Consider the following 19428-nt stretch of genomic DNA (forward strand, 5'->3'; position numbering starts at 1 on the left):
CAACGCTTGATGAGCTGTCCCATCACCAGCGCCCTGCCGCCAACTAGCAGTCTAGTGTTGGCCGGGCTCATCCGTTCGGCACCACGCGCCGATTCCACCTACCACCACTTCCCGCCTGCCTGCCGCCCTATCGGGACCCCAGTGGCGGCGGAGCCCTTTGATAATCCTTTTTTCTCTGCATGGAAGTCTTCTCCTTTTTTCCTGTCGGCACCCTTCCACTCTGGACCCAACACCAAGGATGGTGTACGAAAGAGTGGACCTCGGTGGTGCAATGAGCGGTCTCCATTTTCAGCCTCTTTCGAGCCAAGTTTATATCCGGTCAAGGGGTCTTGTCTGGTCTGACTATGGTCTAGTCCACTTGTGACTGTCCGCCACGCAGCTCTCTCGCATTCACTCTTTTACTCCTTTTGCCGTCACTGCTACCCGATGGGATTCTTAGTCCATACCGCATGGTTTCTTCCTTCTTCTTGGTACTGCTTGTTCTATGTTTGAGTTTCTCGGCTTGGAACGACCATAAGGCCATCTTCGGCGATTTCCCACCATCCATGATCGCTTGATGCAAGGGCTTACACTCATACTTAATGTCTAATCTATCCTGAAAGACGCTCTCCTTCACACTCGTGTCGTAATAGCGCGCCGCAACTTGTAGACCAAAGATCGCCACCCAACGTTGCAACAACAAGTCGGTCCGCCAAGAAGTACTTGAGCAACCTCTCTCATCAAACCAAGGATATCAAGCAAGATACACCTACTCGTCTGAACGGCAACAAACAAAACAGACACAATACAGATAACGCCCACAATGATCGTCGGAGACACAAACACCACAACCGAAAAGTCCGGCTCCGGCCCGGACCTTCGCTCAACAACCCCCTCCGAAACAACCCTCACACCCGCAGACCCCGCCGACCCGGAACCCCAAGCAACCCTCGCAGCCGGCGCCGAACCCCTAACAACATCCACCCCGGGCCCCGTCCCAGACGGCGGCCTCGAAGCCTGGATCCAAGTCCTCGGCTCCTGGGTCATCCTCGCCGACACCTGGGGCCTCGTCAACACGTTCGGCGTCTACCAGACCTACTACGAACGCACCCTCCCCGGCGTCACCCCCTCCGCCATCTCCTGGATCGGGTCCCTCCAGGGCGCCTTGCTAATGATGGTCGGCCCCATCTCGGGTCCCTTGTACGACGCAGGCTACTTCCGCGAGCTCCTCTGGGCGGGCATCACCCTCATCATCCTCGGCATGTTCATGACCTCCCTCTGCACAACCTACTGGCAGGTCCTCCTCGCACAGGGCGTCTGCGTAGGTCTAGGCTGCGGACTCGTCTTCCTCCCCTCCACCGCGATCCTGAGTCAATACTTCCACCGCCGCCGCGCCCTCGTCATCGGCCTCGCGGCGACGGGCTCCCCGATCGCGGGAATGTGCTTCCCCATCCTCTTCGGCCACCTCGAGCCCCGCATCGGCTTCGGCTGGGCCACGCGCATCATGGCCTTTATCCTCCTGGGATTGTCCGTCATCCCCGCCGTGAGCATGCACACCCGCCTCCCGCCATCGGGCCACAAGCGCTCCCTCGTCGACCGCACCGCGCTCCGTGACCCGGCCTTCATGCTCGTCATGGCGGGTTCGTTTGTCGGGTTCCTGGCCATGTACGTGCCGTACTTCTACATCCAGCTCTTCGCCGTCAGCCACGATATTGGTCCCGCAAACTTTTCGTCATACTTTGTCACGCTGCTGAGCGCGGGGAGCATCCCGGGCCGCGTGATCCCGAATTACCTCGCGGACAAGGTCGGCGCGTTGTACATGCAAATCTCCGTCGCCGCGGGCTCAGCCGTGCTCATGTTTGCGTGGCTCGGCATCCGCAACATGGCGGGTCTCGTCGTGTTTGCGATCCTGTATGGGTTGTTCTCCGGAGGCATGGTGAGCATTTCGCCGACGGTAATTGTGAGCTTGTCGCCTGACCTCGGGCGCGTCGGCACGCGCATGGGCATGATTAACTTTGTGGCGGGTATCGCCATCTTGATCGGTACACCGATTGCCGGTGCCATCTTGGGTGACTATAGCGGTGTTGCGTGGCAGTCCATGATCGGGTATGGAGCGGCGGCGTTGACGGTTGGGTCGATGGTGCTTACCGCGGCAAAGATCTTTCAGTTGAAGGGGGAGAGGAGGGATCTGAAGGCTTGAGAGTCGTTGATGATGGTTGACGAGGTACAGATGGATAGATTTCTTGTAGTTGGACTATATACCCCTTTGCGAATAGATGAGATTTGTTTAATTCTGGTCGTTAACTTCTTGATACTCACCTTGTGCACCACCACCCACAACATACAGCCGCAACGCTCCCTAACACCACAACCCATCTCACCAACCCTTTGATAATCTGCTCCTTCGCAAACTTATCAATCGCATCTCCATCGTTCACCCTAGGAAACGGCACACCAGGCACCGGCCTCCCCAAAGCCTCACACAACGGCCCCCACCCGTCCTTAACATCATAAAACACCGACCTCTCCTCGTCCACAACCCTCCTGACCCAAGCCTGATGCAAATCCCACACCCGTCGCGTAGGCAGCACCCCATCCGCTTCTTGTTCCGGGGGAAATAACTCCCCCCACCGACCGTTGGGAATAGCATCAATATACTGCGGAAACCACCTCATCGTAGGCAGCCAAAACAGCGCAAACGACAGAAAAGCCTGCAGGCTCCGCTCTCCCGTCTGTCGAATACTTCGCACCCACGCCTCCGGATCGCGAACGGTGCAGATGACCAGGGCGTCGGGGTGCAGCGCGGCGAGTTCCTCGGTGAAGAGCATTCCGGGGACGTCGACGACTGCCGCGTAGCCGTCGTGGAAGTGTGTGGTCAGGGTGTCGAGGACGACTTTCTCGTCGGCGGCGGTACGGATGGGCGTGTGGGATAGGCAGGTTATCCAGGAGCGGATCTCGGATTCCGGGCCGTGGGTGAGTTGGGTGCCGCCGTGGTGGACGGGGGCACCGGCCCCGTCGTCTTCGGAGAGGAGGATTTCGAGGGCTTTGGCAAGGGAGGCGGTTCCGGTGCGGGGAAGGCCCGCGCCGATGACTTGGAGGCGGGTGCCGGGTTTTGGTTTGGAGGCTTCCTGGCCCATGGTTGGAGGTCTGGTGATTCACCTGATGTTTCTGGAGATGTGGTGTTGGTGTAGTCTCCTGGTAGTAGGCTACTCACTTCGTGATCAAAAAGTGAAAAGGAGAAACATGAGAAGGAAAGTCATCAGATTCCCTTCAACGCATTATGTGAGGGGGGAATAATCAGCTGGACTGACTACATGCAGATTTCTGTGCTGATGTCAGACCTGTCGTTGACTAGCTGGTTGCCTAAAGAGGAAATATCAAGTATCGACCTAGTCGTCAGCTCCGTTGGCAGCCCATCGCCAAACACTAGTTTGGTGCAGAAAGCAATTGATGGCGTTTCTTGGTAGACGACTTGGTGCGAGCCAAAGAGCTGTGGGCAGGCTGTTGAGGATTTAAGAGGCCTGCAGGTCTGCTGGTTGACTCATCTTATCATGTTGGCCATTGCTATCCATGCTTAGGATGCCCGAGGAATCTGCAATTGTCAGAAGATAAAGTTGACTTTCTTTGTGGGTGTCGAGGGAAGAGAGATGAGAGAGACATTAAGACGCGGTACTGTATCGGGAGAAAACGCTGTCCGATATCTCTCCTTCAGTTATCCTCCGTCTTCAACGAATATATCACATCGCTCCAATGGCTGCTTCAATGACAGCTAGTCTTGCGATGAGATAAATGATTTTGAACGTTGCTGTTCTTCATAGGGGTCTTTCTCAGCCGAGGATGAGGCATGGAAATGTAAGGTAGAGTAAACCCCTAGAGATGAACAAGCAAAGATGAAAAGTAGGAGAATCCAGCAACAATGGAGAATATTTTATCCCCCGTAACGTCATGAATAAACCTCGTTCTCGCACCGCTGGGGCTGATGCTCCATCCTCAAGTCATGTTCCGAGACCGAGAACGACAAGCAGATCCCGATTGCCTGGTACTATCACCAAGACACGCGGATGACAAGCTGCTCAACGCCAAGTCCAAACTTCCAATCGATATTCAAACGGTGTCACCTTGCTCTCCTTTGAAGAAAATGATTCATGATAGAGCTCCAGCGTCGGAAGTTCGTCCTGCAAGAGGATGGAGCCCCTTTGCCAGCGGGGACGAAGAACCGCGGTAGGGCGTTGGGAAGATGCAGCTGCCAGCGAGTTGTATGCAATCAGGGGAGAGCTCCGCCCTATCAATTCAGCGGAGACGGTCCTGTTGCCCCGTATATTGATGTGTGGTGCTGATTCAGCCTTGGATGATGGCTTGGGCGGCAGCTTAGCAACGCTTACTTTGGCGTTCTGTGGCTTCTTATTCCCGCGCGCCAAAAGATTCGCAGCGTGAATAGTGACAGCTGCCAGCTGTTGGCCGTGACTGAAGTTGGAATGTACAGGTATTGTTGTACTTTTGGCCCGTGCTTTCTGCAGCTCCGATCATCGATCCTCAATCTGTCGGCTCCGTCACCCGTGGCCGTAGCCGTGGCCGTACCTGTCAGCTTCGTGGGGGGACGGCGGTGGCTCATTTGTCAGGTACTACTAATCTCATCCAGTGAGGTATCCGTACCTTGGCTAGACCAGTACGTACATCTCAGTACTATGCATCGGCTGATGAGGTTGAGATGAGCCTAGTCTCCCTTCACCGTCTCTCTATCTACTGGGTCAGGACATGTACATTGCACCTTGTTGTCGCCCGTGTTGCTTGATAGAACAATTCAACGAGATTACAAGCTTGGCGAGCCGCTCGAGTGATTTCCACCTGATCGAGGATTTCAGCGCGCGCGCGAGTTGGTCATCACCAAAGCCTTACGGGGTACACCATTTCTGATGGCGGCAGGCCTTGGATCCGAGGCTCCTCCGCTCTTAATCCGTGATCCGAAAACCTCTAATTCCATCTGTATTCTACCTTACCAAGCTTACCTTGCGGCTAGGTAGCTCTCCCCGAAGACCAGGATCTAGAAGCTCACTCCGTAGGCTAGCAAACAAGTGCCGTTCTGTCATGGCGTAACGACTTTTGGTATACATAGCTTATCGATGGGCATGGAAGGGATTGCCCGTGTATTTGGTAAGGCTTATGATAGCTTGAGCTGGGGTTGTTAAGCACTTATTCAGCACCCACACACCAACACTTTTTGTCACTTTCTCTCTCCGGCCCGCCCTGACCGTTTGCGAACTGCTGGCCGTGGTCTCCCCGGCTGTCACCACCTTACGTAGGTAGTATTGGATGCTGTGCAGATGAAGCAAGGTATGGTGGTAAGGTAGCTTGACAGGGCTCGGATGGGGTAACGTACGTACCTAGGTTACCTTACTACAGTCTACGGATGGTCGTTTGGGTGTTCTTCGGGACCATCACACCCCAACGCCAAAACAAACCATGATCTTGAAGAGCCCGTCGCATTCCATCTCACCCGCACCCGTTTGATGCTTAATCGGTTCTCCCGTCCGTTGACCGAACCTACGATGCCGTCGTCAAACTCGCGAACTAAACTCATCTCAAGGTACCTACTAGCAAGCAGCTTGGAAGATGAGTGAAGCAAGGTACTTGTCAAATGATACCTACGGGCAACAGAAAGGACATGAACCCCTCCCCTGCCCCTCAGTGGAGCACAGACCCGCAGAGAGGGGCAGACACCAGCGGTACGTACAACTCTACCTAGCTCCCCACCTCCTGCAAAAGCTCCAGGTACCTCACCACCACATCTCCTCCACCACTTCCAACTGCGTCCGTCGTCTTGCTGACTTCACCTTACATGAGCAGCCATGGCAGCATATCTCTCGTGTACGGATAGTCTCAATGGCTCTACTGTAGCTAATTCCCACTAGGCCGAAGAGCCTGATGAAACCGCATCCCAAGGGTACCCGACTGGCCCAGCCCAGCCCCATTCTGCATTCCTCTCTCTCTTTTCCCTCGTCCGACTCCCATCGAGTCTTTCCAGTGGCTTTGCCCAGCCTAGCGTGCCATTGATGATGCAAGACGCCCGTCTCGTTCCCCTCTCTTTCCCATCTTTGCTTGTCACCTTGTCTCTGTCTCGTATGCTCGGCGGGGGTTGCGCGCGCCTGTTCATGTTGATATAAGGCCACGACCTCCCCCTCTTGTTGTCTCGATATCTACACCCAGCATCTCTCTATTGAGCACCAATTCACTCTTCCTTTCCCTTATCTCCATACAAGACATCAATCCGTCACAATGGCTCCCAAGATTGCCATCGTCTACGTAAGTCCACTATTTACTACAACCTAGCACTTCTTTCCTAATCGGGTAATTTCTTGTCACTTCCCCCCTTCCCCACATCACCTTACTTCACCTCACTCTCCCACCACACACACCGCAGTCTCAACCATTGAGTGCTCCAATGCCTCTAAAAATCTGCCATCACCATCTCAGAGACACAATGAAATGAACACACACACACACACACACACACACACACACACACACACACACAAACACATTCCCATTCCATTCGATTGCGCGGCTTCCTCTGCCGACGCCGTTAATGACACCATGATACGACCTGTTCGCCCGCAAGAGAGCGCCCTGAACCCCACCTTCACACCTCACACCCACCGCTACCCTATCCCAAACTCCCGAAGAATAGCCCCCCTTGACATTATGACCGTCCTGCTAACACCACGATCTTCCAGTACTCCATGTACGGCCACATCCGCCAATTGGCCGAGGCCGAGAAGAAGGGCATCGAGAAGGCCGGCGGCACCGCCGACCTCTTCCAGTACGTCTCTCCCCCCCCCCCATACCTCACCCTCACGACACACCTTGCCCGTACACACATAAACGCCAGCATGCCATGACTAACACACAACAGAGTCGCAGAGACCCTCCCCGAAGAGGTCCTCACCAAAATGGGCGCCCCCCCAAAAGCAACAGACGTCCCCGTCCTAGACGACCCCGCCACCCTCGAATCCTACGACGCCTTCCTCCTCGGCATCCCAACCCGCTACGGCAACTTCCCCGCCCAGTGGAAGGCCTTCTGGGACAAGTCCGGAAAGCAGTGGTCCACGGGAGGCTACTGGGGCAAGCTCGCCGGCCTCTTCATCTCCACCGCCTCCCTCGGCGGAGGTCAGGAGTCCACCGCCATCGCCGCCATGTCGACGTTCGCCCACCACGGCATCATCTACGTTCCGTTCGGGTACGCCAAGGCCTTCCCGCTCATGGCGGACTTGTCCGAGGTCCACGGTGGTGGCCCCTGGGGCGCGGGTACTTTCGCGGGCGCTGATGGATCGCGCCAGCCTTCGGCGAAGGAGCTGGAGATTGCTACGATCCAGGGCGAGGCATTTTACCACACCGTTGCCAAGCACGTCGGTTGACTGCATGGCAGCGAGAGCGGTGGTGCTACCGCCGTTGCGAATGGGGTGAACGGATCCGAGAAGCCGGCGGCGGCGAAGGCGGACCCCGCGGTTCCGGCAGCAAAGGAGCCGGCCCCGGCGACGGAGACCCGAAAGGCCCCTCAGGAGTTGGACGACAAGGATGTCAAGGCCGGACCGTGCGGTCTGCCCAGCAAATGTGTCGTGCAATGAAAGGACGGGGTTGTTTTTGCCATTATGCCGTGGGAAATTTACTGAAAAAAAAAGATAATAATGATACCTCACTTACTATTGATATATTTCAAAGTTATTCTATGGAGTGACATGACTGCCTCGCTAAGCCCTAGTGAACACATCTTGACCAACCCTTAGTATGTATGCGACGGCAGCGGATGAACCCTTCCAACCATGCCTACTCAAGTGGAGTGATTCGATGGACAACCGGGGAGCTCCCCGTAGTAAGAAAACTGACTTCTGGTTCAGGTTAAACTTACTGTATGTAGTTCGCCGTAGAGCGATACAGGATAGAATACTTAAAGGTCTGGGCTCAAGGGGAATTAGTGACAACCCATCTTGCAGACCACCCATCCATTCTTACACTTTCCAATCCCTCAGGTAATTTGGGGGTGTGAAAATGCCCAATTGACAAGCTGCAACAGTACACTCTCGTGAAGACCAGACGTTCGCGATAAGATTTGGTCAGACCCCTGAAAAACCCTCCACAATGTTTACTGCTCTGCGATTCGTTGGCTACATCTGCAATATGAATTTTACCGAGCCACCTCTCCAGCTAGCGAGGGATTGAGGTCACAATCTCGGCGAACCAGCGCGTCTTGGCATCCCTGTCAGAAGAGGATTGACTATGGGACACTCGCAGATCTGCTGTGATACCACGAATCTTCAATCCATCTAGCTCTACTATGATTGGCAGAGCGATTGTAGGGCATCGTACGATTTCACTGATAGCACAGGCAGGCAAGACTCAACCACTTATTGAAACGAGTTTCCCATGTTGACCGATCTACTGTAAATAACGCCAGTGACCATGCACATTTTCGCCCCGTGCAGTACGCTCCCTATCAAGCCAGCAATAACAAAGTAATGTTTACATAGCCCACTTAGTGTCTGCCACCAAAGACAACGTTCTTGCTGTCGTGGACGTTGATCATGGTGTACTCGGCAAGGAGCGGGTCCTTGTTGCCCAAGTTCAGGGTGACGGCGAGCAGGTTGGGCTCGGTCCAGGTAGGGCGGAGACCACGGGACTCAAGACGCTCCCACCAGTCGAGGAAGTTAGAAGCAGTCATGCCGTTGAAGAAGTGAATCTCAATCATAAGCTGGCCAACAGGGAGCTCCTCGCCGGCGCGGATGGGGAAGTCCTCGCCGAAACCGTCCATGGCCTCGAACTCGGCAAACTCGATGTCCATCTTCAAGATGTCACTGGTGTGGTATTAGTGGATGATCGTTATTACTTCAGCGTAAATGGAACGTACATGTACTCGTGGCCGTTCATCTTCATCAGGTCGGCAATGCTGTAGAAGGGGGGCGTCTTGGTCTTATCCGTCTTGCCAGAGATACCGGCCTGGAGGAAGTGGGCTCTGGCACGGTTGCCGGGCTCGAGTTGCTCACCAAAGTCGACGACGGAGAAATCGTAGGCCCAGACAACACAGTTGGTGCGGCTCAGCATCTCGTTCTCTGGAGGTGCGTCATCAGTGATTGTTCAAACAAAGAGGGAAATAGGTGTTTGCCATATTGCATGCAAGGGACCCTTACCGAAGCTGGACTCATCACGGACACCAAAGGAGTAGATGACACACTCGCGGTCTCTGGGGAAGTTGACATATCTCGACATGCCGCACACCCACTTGCCGCCGTCTCCCATACGTCCGACGCGCTCCATTTCGTGAGGGCAGCTGTACGAGGCCGGGGCAAAGTCCCAGACGGAGTAAGGGTGCTTTCCGTAGGCCGCGGGGTCGGTGGCAGGGAACCTGGTGGGAATATTGGTTAGCCATGTAATCTACGACGGTGTCGGCATCGAATCCTCATCTAGTGGATACGGGGAGTGCGGCGGCGGCGAAATGGAGGTGGCTTACAAAGGCATCAACGAGGCATCACCGTAGTCCTCAGCAATCATGTCGTGACGCTGCTTGACAGTCTTGGCCCAAATGGACTCGGCAGTGGCCATGAACTCCTTCATGGTGTTGCGACCGCCATCGTTGTTCACGAGGGCGCCGACCTTGTTGCTGGCCCATTCCTTGGCCTTATCAGGGCTACCAAGGGAGTGCAGCAGAGCGAGGGTGAAGAGCAGACCGGCGGCGAGCCATAGCATCTGCACCATGCGCTTGGAGCCTGCAGCGAGGGCCATGGTTGCTATCAAGAGGTTGTCTTTTGTGACTGGGGTTTTCTGGAGATTTGCTGGGAATTCGAGTGTATAAGTCGATTCGTGGAGGCTCAGCTGTCACTCTGGCGGAAGTGGACAGAATCGACACGTAATCGAGGGGTACAGTATCGATGAAGGCACGACGATGGGCGTCACGGAGAAAGTGAATGAGAAGAACAAGAACCGCAATCAGCGCTGGTCAGCAGCCGGCGCGGGGAGAAGGGCAAGCCACGGGCGGACGAAGTGGACTTGCGCAGATCTCTCGAATAGTGCCAAGAGAGCGACTGGAAGAAGAAGAGTGAGGAGGCCAAGGAGATAAGGGGAAAGGAGACGAGTCACGCCAAGGATGGATGAAAACGTCAGTACGAGGACGAGGCGAGAGCAGGAAAAAGAGGAAGCTTATAGACGACTACTTAAGGTTCCTTGGACTGGGCAGTCGTCGGCCGTCGTGTGATGGGGACAGAGGGACCGGAGCATTGTGTGAATGGAAGGGGAGGGGTGGCGGCCAGGTTCCTCCCTCCAGACTTCCAGACCCTTGCGGATCTCGAGATCCAAAGGCAGAAGGAAGGCGAGACGAGGAAGTCACCGAGGTACGAGACTGAACTTGCGATTGCCTGCACTGCGTGACTGCCACGCCTGCCCTGAGTGACTTCCCGTGATGATCCAGCACGTTGAGCGTGGCATTCTCGGGGCAGGAACGGGCAGGAACGGGCAGGGAGCCAAGGCGTGTGTCTCTGCCTCCCTTCCTTGCGACTTGCGAGGGGTTTGGGTCCATACCTGGGAGAGGGAAGGAACTACATTGTTCGCTCATTCCTTGGGTGCCATTGGAAGGAACTCTGAAATGTGGAAGAGATGGATGGCACTTGAGAAGGTACCTCAGGAGCAGGCTAGAAAAGATGGCAAGTGCCACAGATAAGCGCCTCCCAAGAAGCCAAAGTGCATCTTGTTGGCTTGTAGGTACGGGGTACCTTTTCTCGCCTTGTATCTGTGGAGGCACTGGAGGGCATACTTCTTGCTGTGTCCGAGATAGATTTAGTACTGCACCGAAACATGTCGTGTTTGGCGTCGAGAGTGGGGATACCCAGCCAAGCCCAGAGTAAGGTATTCAACTGATTGACTAGCCTCAAAATGGCCGATGCACTTGGGAAGGAGGCATCTTATTCTTGGCTGCTACCATTCGAAGGGCCAAGGGCAGGTGCCGACTGGCAGCTACATGGATGGGAAAGTGCCGTTCTGTCGGGTGCACGTGACGCAGTTCGGTCAATTGAGGGACTCCGACTGCATTTAGAGTTCAAAAGCTGGGACGGGGAAGCACGAAGGCAGCATAGAATAGTGGAGGTTGATGTGCGGGATACCGGGGAACAGGAGAAGGTGGGCGATCAATTGTTATCCAATACTCCGCATCGAAGTATCAGGCGCTTCCTTTCTTTCTTTCCCCTCGGTGCGAAGCTACGGTAGTAAGGATATCTGCCTCAACCTCCAAAGTGTCCTCTTCTGTAGTCGCAATGCTGAACCGACGAGAAAATGCATTTTTATTCTCCTGCATTAGAATGGCATTCAGGTCCGACGGTGGCGTCCAATAAAGCCTCGCTATTGCTCGTGATACAATCGTGTCAGATTGTCCAGTCCTGTCAGTCCTCCTCGAGACACCTTTTACCCCTAATTCAAAGGGAAGCTAACTTTGGCTAACGACCAACAGCTGAAAAATGTCGAGACGCGCTAACTTGATAACCTTCATTCCCGCCCTCCCGCGCCGTCTGTTCCACTGCTCGCTCCCACCAACTCCTCACCATGTGGCGCTCTTATCCTGGGTATCATTGCTTTTCCGAATGTCCTTCTCCACCTCTGCCTCCTCTTCAATCAACACCACCAGCAGTTCGCAGCCCTAGCTTCCAGCAGCCCTTCTACGTTCCGAGTATCGACAGCAGCAATGGCGGGTGCCCCTACTCCGTATACGAGATCCTTGCAGCCACGCGCGTCCCTTATGCCGTCTTCACAAACTAGATAGACAGACCCTTGGCTCGGCTCTGCTTTCTCAATTGACGGGGAACGATATCACCAGATGAGGTCCACTTCTGGATTGTGTCTTCATTTCCCTTTTCCCTTTGTACAATCACACCAACTTCAACCCCCCCTCTTGAAGAGATTTGTCTGCGAGCCGAAAAACGGGTTTGGCTGATACGACGACCGGTAGTTGCCCATCTCTGTGCTGTCGCCCATCTTTCCGTCTGAAAAGTCGCAGGGCGCTACTTTGATATCGCCGCGCATGATTTCCACCATGGACACAAGGGGGAACAGCAGCACGAGGAGCGACAGCAGCTGACCGAAACCCCAACCTCTCTCGCCCTGGTCGCTCAGCTCGTACGAAGGGCCATTGCCAAAGGCATCAGAAGCAATGATGCATCGAACCGCGGCGCCAACAGCCGACGCTGCCATAAGAAGGATGCCGATAATTTTGATAATGTTGATGAACTTTTGCGTCCGAAGGTGGAGGTACCAGCTTGCCAGAGCAAAGACGAGAGCGTTCGCGATGATGACAACAACGGTGCCGACGTAGCTGATCCCTTGTTGGTTTCCTTTTCCCTCGTTGCCGACCACCCACACGCAAGCAACGGGCAGCTTGGATTCCTGCATACCCTTTGATACGCCTTGCAGGATGAAGACGCCATACACGACGTTCAGCGTTAGATTGACAAACATGAGGAATTGGCGGAGCCATCGCAACACCCAATCTCGGCGGAAATCGTGGACCAGAGCGAGAAGCGTCGCGTTGTGGACGGCCATGGAGAGATTTGAGAGCATCCAAATGATGAAGAAGTGATAGGGGACCATGACGTTGATCCTGGCGAGCCCGACGCACGCGATTCCGATGCCCTGGAGGATCTGCTGATCTGAATAACTGTTGAGAAGTTTTCGACGAATGTTTGACGGGTTTCCCTTCATCTCCTGGAAGATGATGGAGGAACTAATGATGAGAGCGAGACCGGCTGTGATGATGAAGGAGAGGAGCACGCCTCGGCCAGCCACGCCGGCATCGCTGGCGACCGGTGCATTCTCCGCGACGGTGCAATTCGGACTGTCAAAGACGGACATTTCGGTGGTGGAATCGAAGAAGTTCGTCGGAGCTGTCGTCTTTTTCGAAAAGAGATGCAAGGTCGAGCAATACTGGTGTTAAGGGGTAGACTGGAGGGGAGTCTCGAGGGATAAGGCTGAACGAGTGAAGCCGTCACGCGAATATCGGCTGTGGTCACTATCGACTGGCCAGTCGGTCAAGATGGCGATTTGATCTGCTTCGACAGTTGGACTCGAACCAAGGTCAAACTTTGCAGATCAGATCCTGATGGGAAAGTCTGACTGCATATATGCGCAGGATGAGCCAGGAACTTCGCCCTCCTCCTATTTTTCCCCTTCTCTTCTCCCAATGGAAATGACGTACGACTAAGCGCTGCCCCTGTCGTCTGAAACGGCCCTCCGCTGGGGAAGACCCTTGAAGCCGATGGACAAGTGGCTCTCAGCGTCCGCCGTCATCTTGTGGGCAGCGTTGGTCGCTGTGGCTGTGCCCCACCATTCGACCCCCGGCCCCGGGAGAGAGGGCGCCAACGCCCTGCAGATCGCCCCGCGATCCTCGGCTGCCACCCGCTGCATCTCCCTTGGAGGTGAGCTCGTACGTACTGCTGCGTATCGCACTAATTTATCTACACAGTTGTGGCAGTGTATCTATTGACTCCATGATTCCGTGTGCTCAAAATTGAAAATGGGCGAGCAGGCAAGCAAGTGATTCTGCTTTGTAGAAGTCAATATATCCGGAGTTGATGATCAGACGCTTCCACTAAGCCAAAGGCCCGTGGTGACAACCATGTGCTCATTGGCCAAAATTCACAGATAAGTGGGGATATATCCTGGGTAATAAAACCCGTTTGCTAAGACTCAAACTACTGCGTACCTAAGGTAAGGAACTTCAGGCACTGACTCCATTGTCGCTCATCACTACCCATCGCGAATGAGGGGATTGCTTTTCGATGAGGGCCATTGAGACAAGAGGAGGCCTTCTATGGCGTACAGTCACCCTCTTACGGCGTTGAAGATGGACGGTAGAGGAGTATTTCCCATCGCTGCCTGAGGGTTCTGCAGCAAGGTGCGAGTCTCTGGGGGTACGTCGGACGCCGGAGGTTGAGGCGGGGATAGGGAGGGAGGAAAAGTCAGCGTTGACGATACGAATGGTGAGTTCTCATTTGGTTGATACATGATTCCCTTCTTTGGTATCTGCAGTCTTGTACAGTTGGTTTCGTAGAAGTAAGCTGGGTTAAGTTAGACCTAGTATAGAAACATCGCTTCCGCCCCCCCCTTTGCACTTTGTAAAGCTAGTGCTATGCTGCTCACAAGGAGTTCCATATCAACTGCGACAATACGGCGGATTCTCATCCGATGATTCGTCAGTAGTACGTTGTTAAACGCATGCCTGCGACTCATTGGATATTTCTATACTATACATTTAAGGGTCGCCGTGAATCAAGAGTGCCGTTGGGAAAGAGGACTCGTGTCGAGCAGATCACCATTCAAAATGATGGAGACCGCGATCTTGCTACCGCCAAAACGCATCTGAATCCTTTTCTTTTCATCAATTGTTCTACGGGAAGTAGGTTACACCACCTGATGCCGTTGAATGCCGGCTTTCACGCGGACGACATTCCTAGAGCTTGCGCCGATCTTGTTCTTGCAGACGTCAGGCTCCTATGGAATCTCTCCGGGGTCTACCGCCAACAGCTTGATACACTTTTTCAAGGCAGTCTCCAAGGGGAGTATTGCAAATCTTCTCTATTCTCGAATTTCTTCCCCAGGCTCAAGTGCTGGGATCTACTCAATCTACGTCTTGGTATCTTGATTCTCGCCAATTCTTACAAAATCACAAAAAAGCCAACAAAAGGAAAAAAAGAAGCCATCATTACTGAGCACTCGCACCAACATCTTCACCATCATCCCCCATCGCATGCGCCCCCTTACCCTCCGCAGGCGGAAGCCTAACCATGAGAAGCAACCCCAAAGCAGCGACGCAGAACCCAGCGACGCCGAGATACGGCAGCCCGATCCACGCCCCGCCAAGCTTCATCCCCAGACTAAACAAACCAGCAAGCATAGGCTGCGTGTATGTCTGCCCCGCCGTCTCGACGAGCGAGATGATGGAATACAACCGCGTGCGGTGTGCCGCGTCAACGTACACGGCGCAGAGACTCCGCACGTAGCTCCCCCACCCGGAACCCAGCGCCAGGATTGCCAGCCCGCCGATGAAGGCGCCGATGGTCGGGGACGCGGACATGGTCAGCGCGCCGAGGAGGAGGGCGACGGAGGAGAGGCGGCCCAGGAAGAGGTCGCGCTCGTGGTCGTCTGTGTAGCGTAGCGGTTTCGGGGCTTTGGCGGAGGCGAGGAGCCTGGAGAGGGCGGGGAGGACGGCGACGATGGTGAGGAAGACGCCGAAGCCGTAGAGGGAGGAGAGGTAGCCTGTTTGGGAGAGGGAGACGTGGTACCGCTTCGAGGCGAAGATTGTCATGAATTGGTAGGTTGACATAACGACTGGGTAGGAGCTTAGGGTGGCGACCATGAGGATTACGAGGGAGGGGTTCTTGAGGAGGGCGATGGATTCTTTGAGGCGGGCCAAGGTGTGTTGGATTGTGCCGATGACGGGGGAGTCTGCTTCGGGGGAGTCGGCGATGGGGTCTGAGGAGACTTTGGCGGCGGGAGGTTTGGTTTCCGGGACGAGGTGGATTGTGAAGAGGAGGGTTGCGAAGCCGGCGTAGGCGAGCCACATTACGGGCCAAGGGCCGGTTCGTTCCATCATCCAGCCTGCGATGGCGGGAGCGCAGAGGTTTCCGATCATGGAGGCCAGGTGGACGGCCATGAACTTCTTGGCTCTGTTCGGCGTGTTAGCAGGCTGTACATACGGGAGGAGAAAATACCAAAGAAGGGAACGAACCTGTTCTCCGAGGTTGTCACGTCAGAGAGCATCGAGAACACCACCGCAGATAACACAGCGTTGCCCCCGCCAACGAGCAACATCGACGGCCCAACCCACAAAGCCTTGAGCGGAATCACCTTGGGAAACGCACACACGACGAGAAACCACGCCTGATCCAGCATCTGGCCCAACACCGCCAACGAAAAAACCTGCTTCCTCCCCAGCCGGTCCGCCACGATTCCCCATGGAAACGCGGACACGGCACCAATGGACGCCTGCAGCGCGCTGTAGACGGCGAAGATCATGGCCACCTCGCTCTGGATCTCGTCCTCCTTGCACTTGGATTCGTCGATGGCGTCCTGGGTGTAGAGGACGCCGTAGTACTGCCGGCAGACGATGTCTTCTACTTTCCGGGTGGTGGGGATGGTCCAGAGGCCGCCGAAGCCGGCGCCGAGGAGGATGATTGTGACAAAGGTCGCGACGATGGCGTCTGCGTTGTGGAGTTTGGGGACGTGGAGCTGGGTCGCTGCGGTGAGGAGGGAGTCTGTTCTGCTGCGGCCTGTTGCTGGTCTCTTGTTGGGTGCTGTTGAGGAAGAGGTTGCGAAGAGGGGGGTCGACTCTGTTGATGAGTCTGTGGACGATCTTGGAGAGCCGGCGTCGTCGACGACGGTGTCTTCGTCTGAGTTTTCGGCGCGGGACCGCATCTTGAAGTGTGTACGGTTGCCGTCCTTGTGAGTTGGGTTCTGTGGATGAGCAGTGTTGGAATCGAGTTGCAAAGATCTGTGTAACGATGAGGTCTGGCCGTTGTTATATGCGAGATGAAGGCGCACAGGATATCCGGTATGCCACAGCCGGTATCCTCAACATATAGCAATGGCGCGAAATGCCGAGGTGTGGGTAGTCAAGAGATAAGTAGAAAAGGGAAGATAAAGAGGAGACTCCAAGATGTATATGTAGCTGCAGAGTACAATCTTATCCCTGGGATGAGATGCCAGTTTATTGCCGATGCGAATTGGGGGTTTGACGGGGTCTGGACTAGGCTCTCAGACACGCGCAGAGTTCTGAAACGGGGGCCCTCCCTGCGATAGTAGCATACGCGTTCTGAGTGTAAGACGGACAGAATAAAATGCGATTCTTGATTATGCGAGCTGCGTGTTGCTGCTGCTGCCGGATGCGGTCTTGCGTTGTCTGGGTTGTTGCGTCTGACGTGACGACGTGCGTTTGCTGGAGGATGGGAGGAAGAGTGCAGCTATTCCCCCTTTTTTACCTGTTTAGGATAGGTATTGGGATTCATAGGGGGGTAGGGGTTGGGACTTTGGGTACAGGTCGTGATTTCAATAATTGGCGGGATGACGTGCTCTCGACATGGGTAGGAGAAAACAAAAAGAATAGAAAGAAACGGAACAACTGGTAAAGAATGAGTGAGAAGGAAACGCGACGGATCGACTCTTCAAGGGTTGCGTGTGTGTGTGTGCTGTCGTTATCTGTCTCGATGGCGCGGACATTGAGCCCCGGAAGGAAAGGGAAGAGAGGAAGATAGAGAGGAAGACGGGGAGAAGAGACACGCACCACGCAGCTGTGCCGTCATCAAACGCAAAAAAGTTGCCAAAGAGTGCGAATTGCGGCTCGCTGCAAGGTCAGCAATGTCGCATACTACGATCTCATAGGTTCGATAACTTGCGTGCCCCGGACATTGGACAGTTGGGCTGGCGACAACAAAAGGAAAACCACGTCACTTTCCAGATAGTGTCTGGAAGGATCAATTACGCGTTTTGTCTCTTTTTAACGGATACAAAAGTCCTCTCGGACTTGTTATCCGTAAGACGGGGAAGTTGACAGTTGAGGTTGGGTGTTCCAAAAAATAAGCACGGGGCTTCCATCAGGCCGGTTTTCTATTACCCAGCTTCTTATTTAGGGATCGGCGCTTCCTTTTGATTGTGGGCATTTAAATTTCCTAAATAGGACAACGGGTGCGCTGTCAGTTGTCGCTCAATTAAGAAGATTCAAACGACGCTTTAGATAATGAGTACGAAGAATGAAACTATTGAAGAAGAACGGATGGGCCGGCACGGTAAAGCTCACTTAAACATCTATTTCATTCGTAGGTACGAAGCTGGACCTTGAGCTGGTTGCACCCTGCCGCCGGGAACTCAGCCAAATTGAGCTTGACTCGCAAGACATGAAAGTGTAAATACTGGGACGGACGCCGCGGCTCAGGAACGAACGAGGAGCTTGGGACACCGGAGCTCGCGAAACCACCCCTTCTCAACATTGTTCGGACGCTGGAAGACTTCCGATTGGGGAGCGATCTCATGTTCGAGAGCGTAGAGGCCTGTAACTCATGCGGTTTGACCCTCAATCATCTTGCTCTCTCTGCTCTCGTCGGCAATGGTGTCCGGCGATGGTACCCGGCGCAAACAGCCAGGTTGGATCGAGCGCCTTACTGATGAGTGAGCGGGTGATGAGTTTAACAATTTCGCAAAAGGCCTACCACAGCTATACGAATCATCAGTACTATTTTGCCTTTCCCATCTTCCCAGTTATCGAACGATCATCTCCTCTTATGAGGGGGTTTCCGAGGTGCTCATCTTTCCCCCCTCCCGGTAATGAAAAGCATCTGACAAACGCTGCTTGGTAACGAGCCTTTCCCTCAACTCAAAATCCCATCTCTCCTCTCCGGTTCCTGATTGATCCCTGGTTTTTGCAACACGGACGCGCGTTCGAAGTCGGCAGAAACTCTTTTTTACTTCTCCATCACCCAACGGCGCGAATCCGACAAAGCCGATGGCGCGTATCATTCTTTTTGTCGTATTCAGCAAATAACGACCAGGAACTGGGGCCCAACCGTCTGTCGCGGCACGTGTTTTCAAAGACGTACACACGTCCTAACGTACGATCCGTTCGGCGAAGTGCCCAAACGTGTTTTTCTTCAACTATTTCCATTCACGCCTAGAAGAGAGGCGAAGAGTGTCGGTTGGATGTAAGGAAGGGGGCTAGGACATGCCCTTACCGGCCGGAAGATGCCGTTGGTCCCCGGCCGATGTGCGCCGCCTCCGAGACTGGTAGTGGAAACCCGGATCGATCCGGCTAGCTGCCGCCGCGCCGCGCCGCGGGTAGCCTGGGATAGCCCGGCCGTGTACTACTTATCTCCGAGTGGCACGGAGCACTGTTACACTGTTATTGATCTCCCCGATGCTGTTTGGCTAGTCTTCCTTATAGTATACAGTCTTATTGCACTAGGCCGTGGGACTGCCAGAGGGCTTTTCCCCTTCCAAAGGCCACTTTCTCTCTCTTGGACTACGATTTGATGTCATGTTTATTCCCTAGGTTGTCGAACCTCCTAGATGGTGGATTCCCCCGACGCATATCTTCAAATTCCTCAACTGTTCACCGAAGCTCACATGGCACTCGCCACTTCTGAGTTGCTTTGGTTAAATCAACATATTCTGCAGCAAATGCCGCTGGAACTCATCAGTTATCTGCCTCGGGTGAACTGATTGAGATTGGGACCAACCAGACGCCTTCGTCACCGACTTTCTCATTTCTTTCATCTGCTTGCGCCTAGTTTGGCCCCGTTTAGTGTCCAACACGCCATAGAGCATTCATTAACATAGCACATCGTTGCTTCTTCGCTCTGTTGGTAACCATTGCTTGGAATCACCGCAATAATCTGAAGACATGATCATCCCGCCGGACTCATCACTCACCCTCGA

The 19428-nt window shown here is 54.4% G+C and overlaps 12 protein-coding genes across 12 annotated transcripts; 6 read left to right on the forward strand and 6 right to left on the reverse strand.

The window, feature by feature from the left end:
- Positions 1 to 802: 802 nt before the first annotated feature.
- CTAM01_06519 (major facilitator superfamily transporter) lies at positions 803 to 2179 on the forward strand (the record flags this gene model as incomplete). Its single annotated transcript, XM_060522546.1, has 1 exon — positions 803 to 2179. The coding sequence occupies one exon, from the start codon at positions 803 to 805 to the stop codon at positions 2177 to 2179; it is 1377 nt and encodes a 458-aa protein (XP_060382805.1).
- Positions 2180 to 2294: 115 nt separating this feature from the next.
- On the reverse strand, positions 2295 to 3116 carry CTAM01_06520 (uncharacterized protein; the record flags this gene model as incomplete). Its single annotated transcript, XM_060522547.1, has 1 exon — positions 2295 to 3116. The coding sequence occupies one exon, from the start codon at positions 3114 to 3116 to the stop codon at positions 2295 to 2297; it is 822 nt and encodes a 273-aa protein (XP_060382806.1).
- A 2473-nt stretch (positions 3117 to 5589) lies between these two features.
- On the forward strand, positions 5590 to 6140 carry CTAM01_06521 (uncharacterized protein; the record flags this gene model as incomplete). The annotated part of the gene is made up of 2 exons (XM_060522548.1): positions 5590 to 5844; positions 5889 to 6140. The coding sequence occupies 2 exons, from the start codon at positions 5590 to 5592 to the stop codon at positions 6138 to 6140; spliced, it is 507 nt and encodes a 168-aa protein (XP_060382807.1).
- Positions 6141 to 6252: 112 nt separating this feature from the next.
- Positions 6253 to 7601, forward strand: CTAM01_06522 (minor allergen Alt a 7; the record flags this gene model as incomplete). Its single annotated transcript, XM_060522549.1, has 4 exons — positions 6253 to 6279; positions 6711 to 6796; positions 6890 to 7382; positions 7407 to 7601. The coding sequence occupies 4 exons, from the start codon at positions 6253 to 6255 to the stop codon at positions 7599 to 7601; spliced, it is 801 nt and encodes a 266-aa protein (XP_060382808.1).
- A 905-nt stretch (positions 7602 to 8506) lies between these two features.
- CTAM01_06523 (uncharacterized protein) lies at positions 8507 to 9750 on the reverse strand (the record flags this gene model as incomplete). Its single annotated transcript, XM_060522550.1, has 4 exons — positions 8507 to 8825; positions 8879 to 9080; positions 9159 to 9373; positions 9479 to 9750. The coding sequence occupies 4 exons, from the start codon at positions 9748 to 9750 to the stop codon at positions 8507 to 8509; spliced, it is 1008 nt and encodes a 335-aa protein (XP_060382809.1).
- Positions 9751 to 9932: 182 nt separating this feature from the next.
- On the forward strand, positions 9933 to 10067 carry CTAM01_06524 (uncharacterized protein; the record flags this gene model as incomplete). The annotated part of the gene is made up of 1 exon (XM_060522551.1): positions 9933 to 10067. One exon carries the CDS (start codon positions 9933 to 9935, stop codon positions 10065 to 10067), a length of 135 nt encoding a protein of 44 aa, XP_060382810.1.
- A 107-nt stretch (positions 10068 to 10174) lies between these two features.
- CTAM01_06525 (uncharacterized protein) lies at positions 10175 to 10576 on the reverse strand (the record flags this gene model as incomplete). The annotated part of the gene is made up of 1 exon (XM_060522552.1): positions 10175 to 10576. The coding sequence occupies one exon, from the start codon at positions 10574 to 10576 to the stop codon at positions 10175 to 10177; it is 402 nt and encodes a 133-aa protein (XP_060382811.1).
- Positions 10577 to 11889: 1313 nt separating this feature from the next.
- On the reverse strand, positions 11890 to 12858 carry CTAM01_06526 (uncharacterized protein; the record flags this gene model as incomplete). Its single annotated transcript, XM_060522553.1, has 1 exon — positions 11890 to 12858. One exon carries the CDS (start codon positions 12856 to 12858, stop codon positions 11890 to 11892), a length of 969 nt encoding a protein of 322 aa, XP_060382812.1.
- A 345-nt stretch (positions 12859 to 13203) lies between these two features.
- On the reverse strand, positions 13204 to 13410 carry CTAM01_06527 (uncharacterized protein; the record flags this gene model as incomplete). The annotated part of the gene is made up of 1 exon (XM_060522554.1): positions 13204 to 13410. One exon carries the CDS (start codon positions 13408 to 13410, stop codon positions 13204 to 13206), a length of 207 nt encoding a protein of 68 aa, XP_060382813.1.
- Positions 13411 to 14707: 1297 nt separating this feature from the next.
- CTAM01_06528 (major facilitator superfamily transporter) lies at positions 14708 to 16419 on the reverse strand (the record flags this gene model as incomplete). The annotated part of the gene is made up of 2 exons (XM_060522555.1): positions 14708 to 15671; positions 15734 to 16419. 2 exons carry the CDS (start codon positions 16417 to 16419, stop codon positions 14708 to 14710), a joined length of 1650 nt encoding a protein of 549 aa, XP_060382814.1.
- A 422-nt stretch (positions 16420 to 16841) lies between these two features.
- CTAM01_06529 (uncharacterized protein) lies at positions 16842 to 17129 on the forward strand (the record flags this gene model as incomplete). Its single annotated transcript, XM_060522556.1, has 1 exon — positions 16842 to 17129. The coding sequence occupies one exon, from the start codon at positions 16842 to 16844 to the stop codon at positions 17127 to 17129; it is 288 nt and encodes a 95-aa protein (XP_060382815.1).
- An 898-nt stretch (positions 17130 to 18027) lies between these two features.
- CTAM01_06530 (uncharacterized protein) lies at positions 18028 to 18162 on the forward strand (the record flags this gene model as incomplete). Its single annotated transcript, XM_060522557.1, has 1 exon — positions 18028 to 18162. The coding sequence occupies one exon, from the start codon at positions 18028 to 18030 to the stop codon at positions 18160 to 18162; it is 135 nt and encodes a 44-aa protein (XP_060382816.1).
- Positions 18163 to 19428: the final 1266 nt, after the last annotated feature.

Source organism: Colletotrichum tamarilloi (assembly GCF_030869305.1).
Source record: "Colletotrichum tamarilloi strain Tom-12 chromosome Unknown Scaffold_18.1, whole genome shotgun sequence".
Taxonomy (NCBI): domain Eukaryota; kingdom Fungi; phylum Ascomycota; class Sordariomycetes; order Glomerellales; family Glomerellaceae; genus Colletotrichum; species Colletotrichum tamarilloi.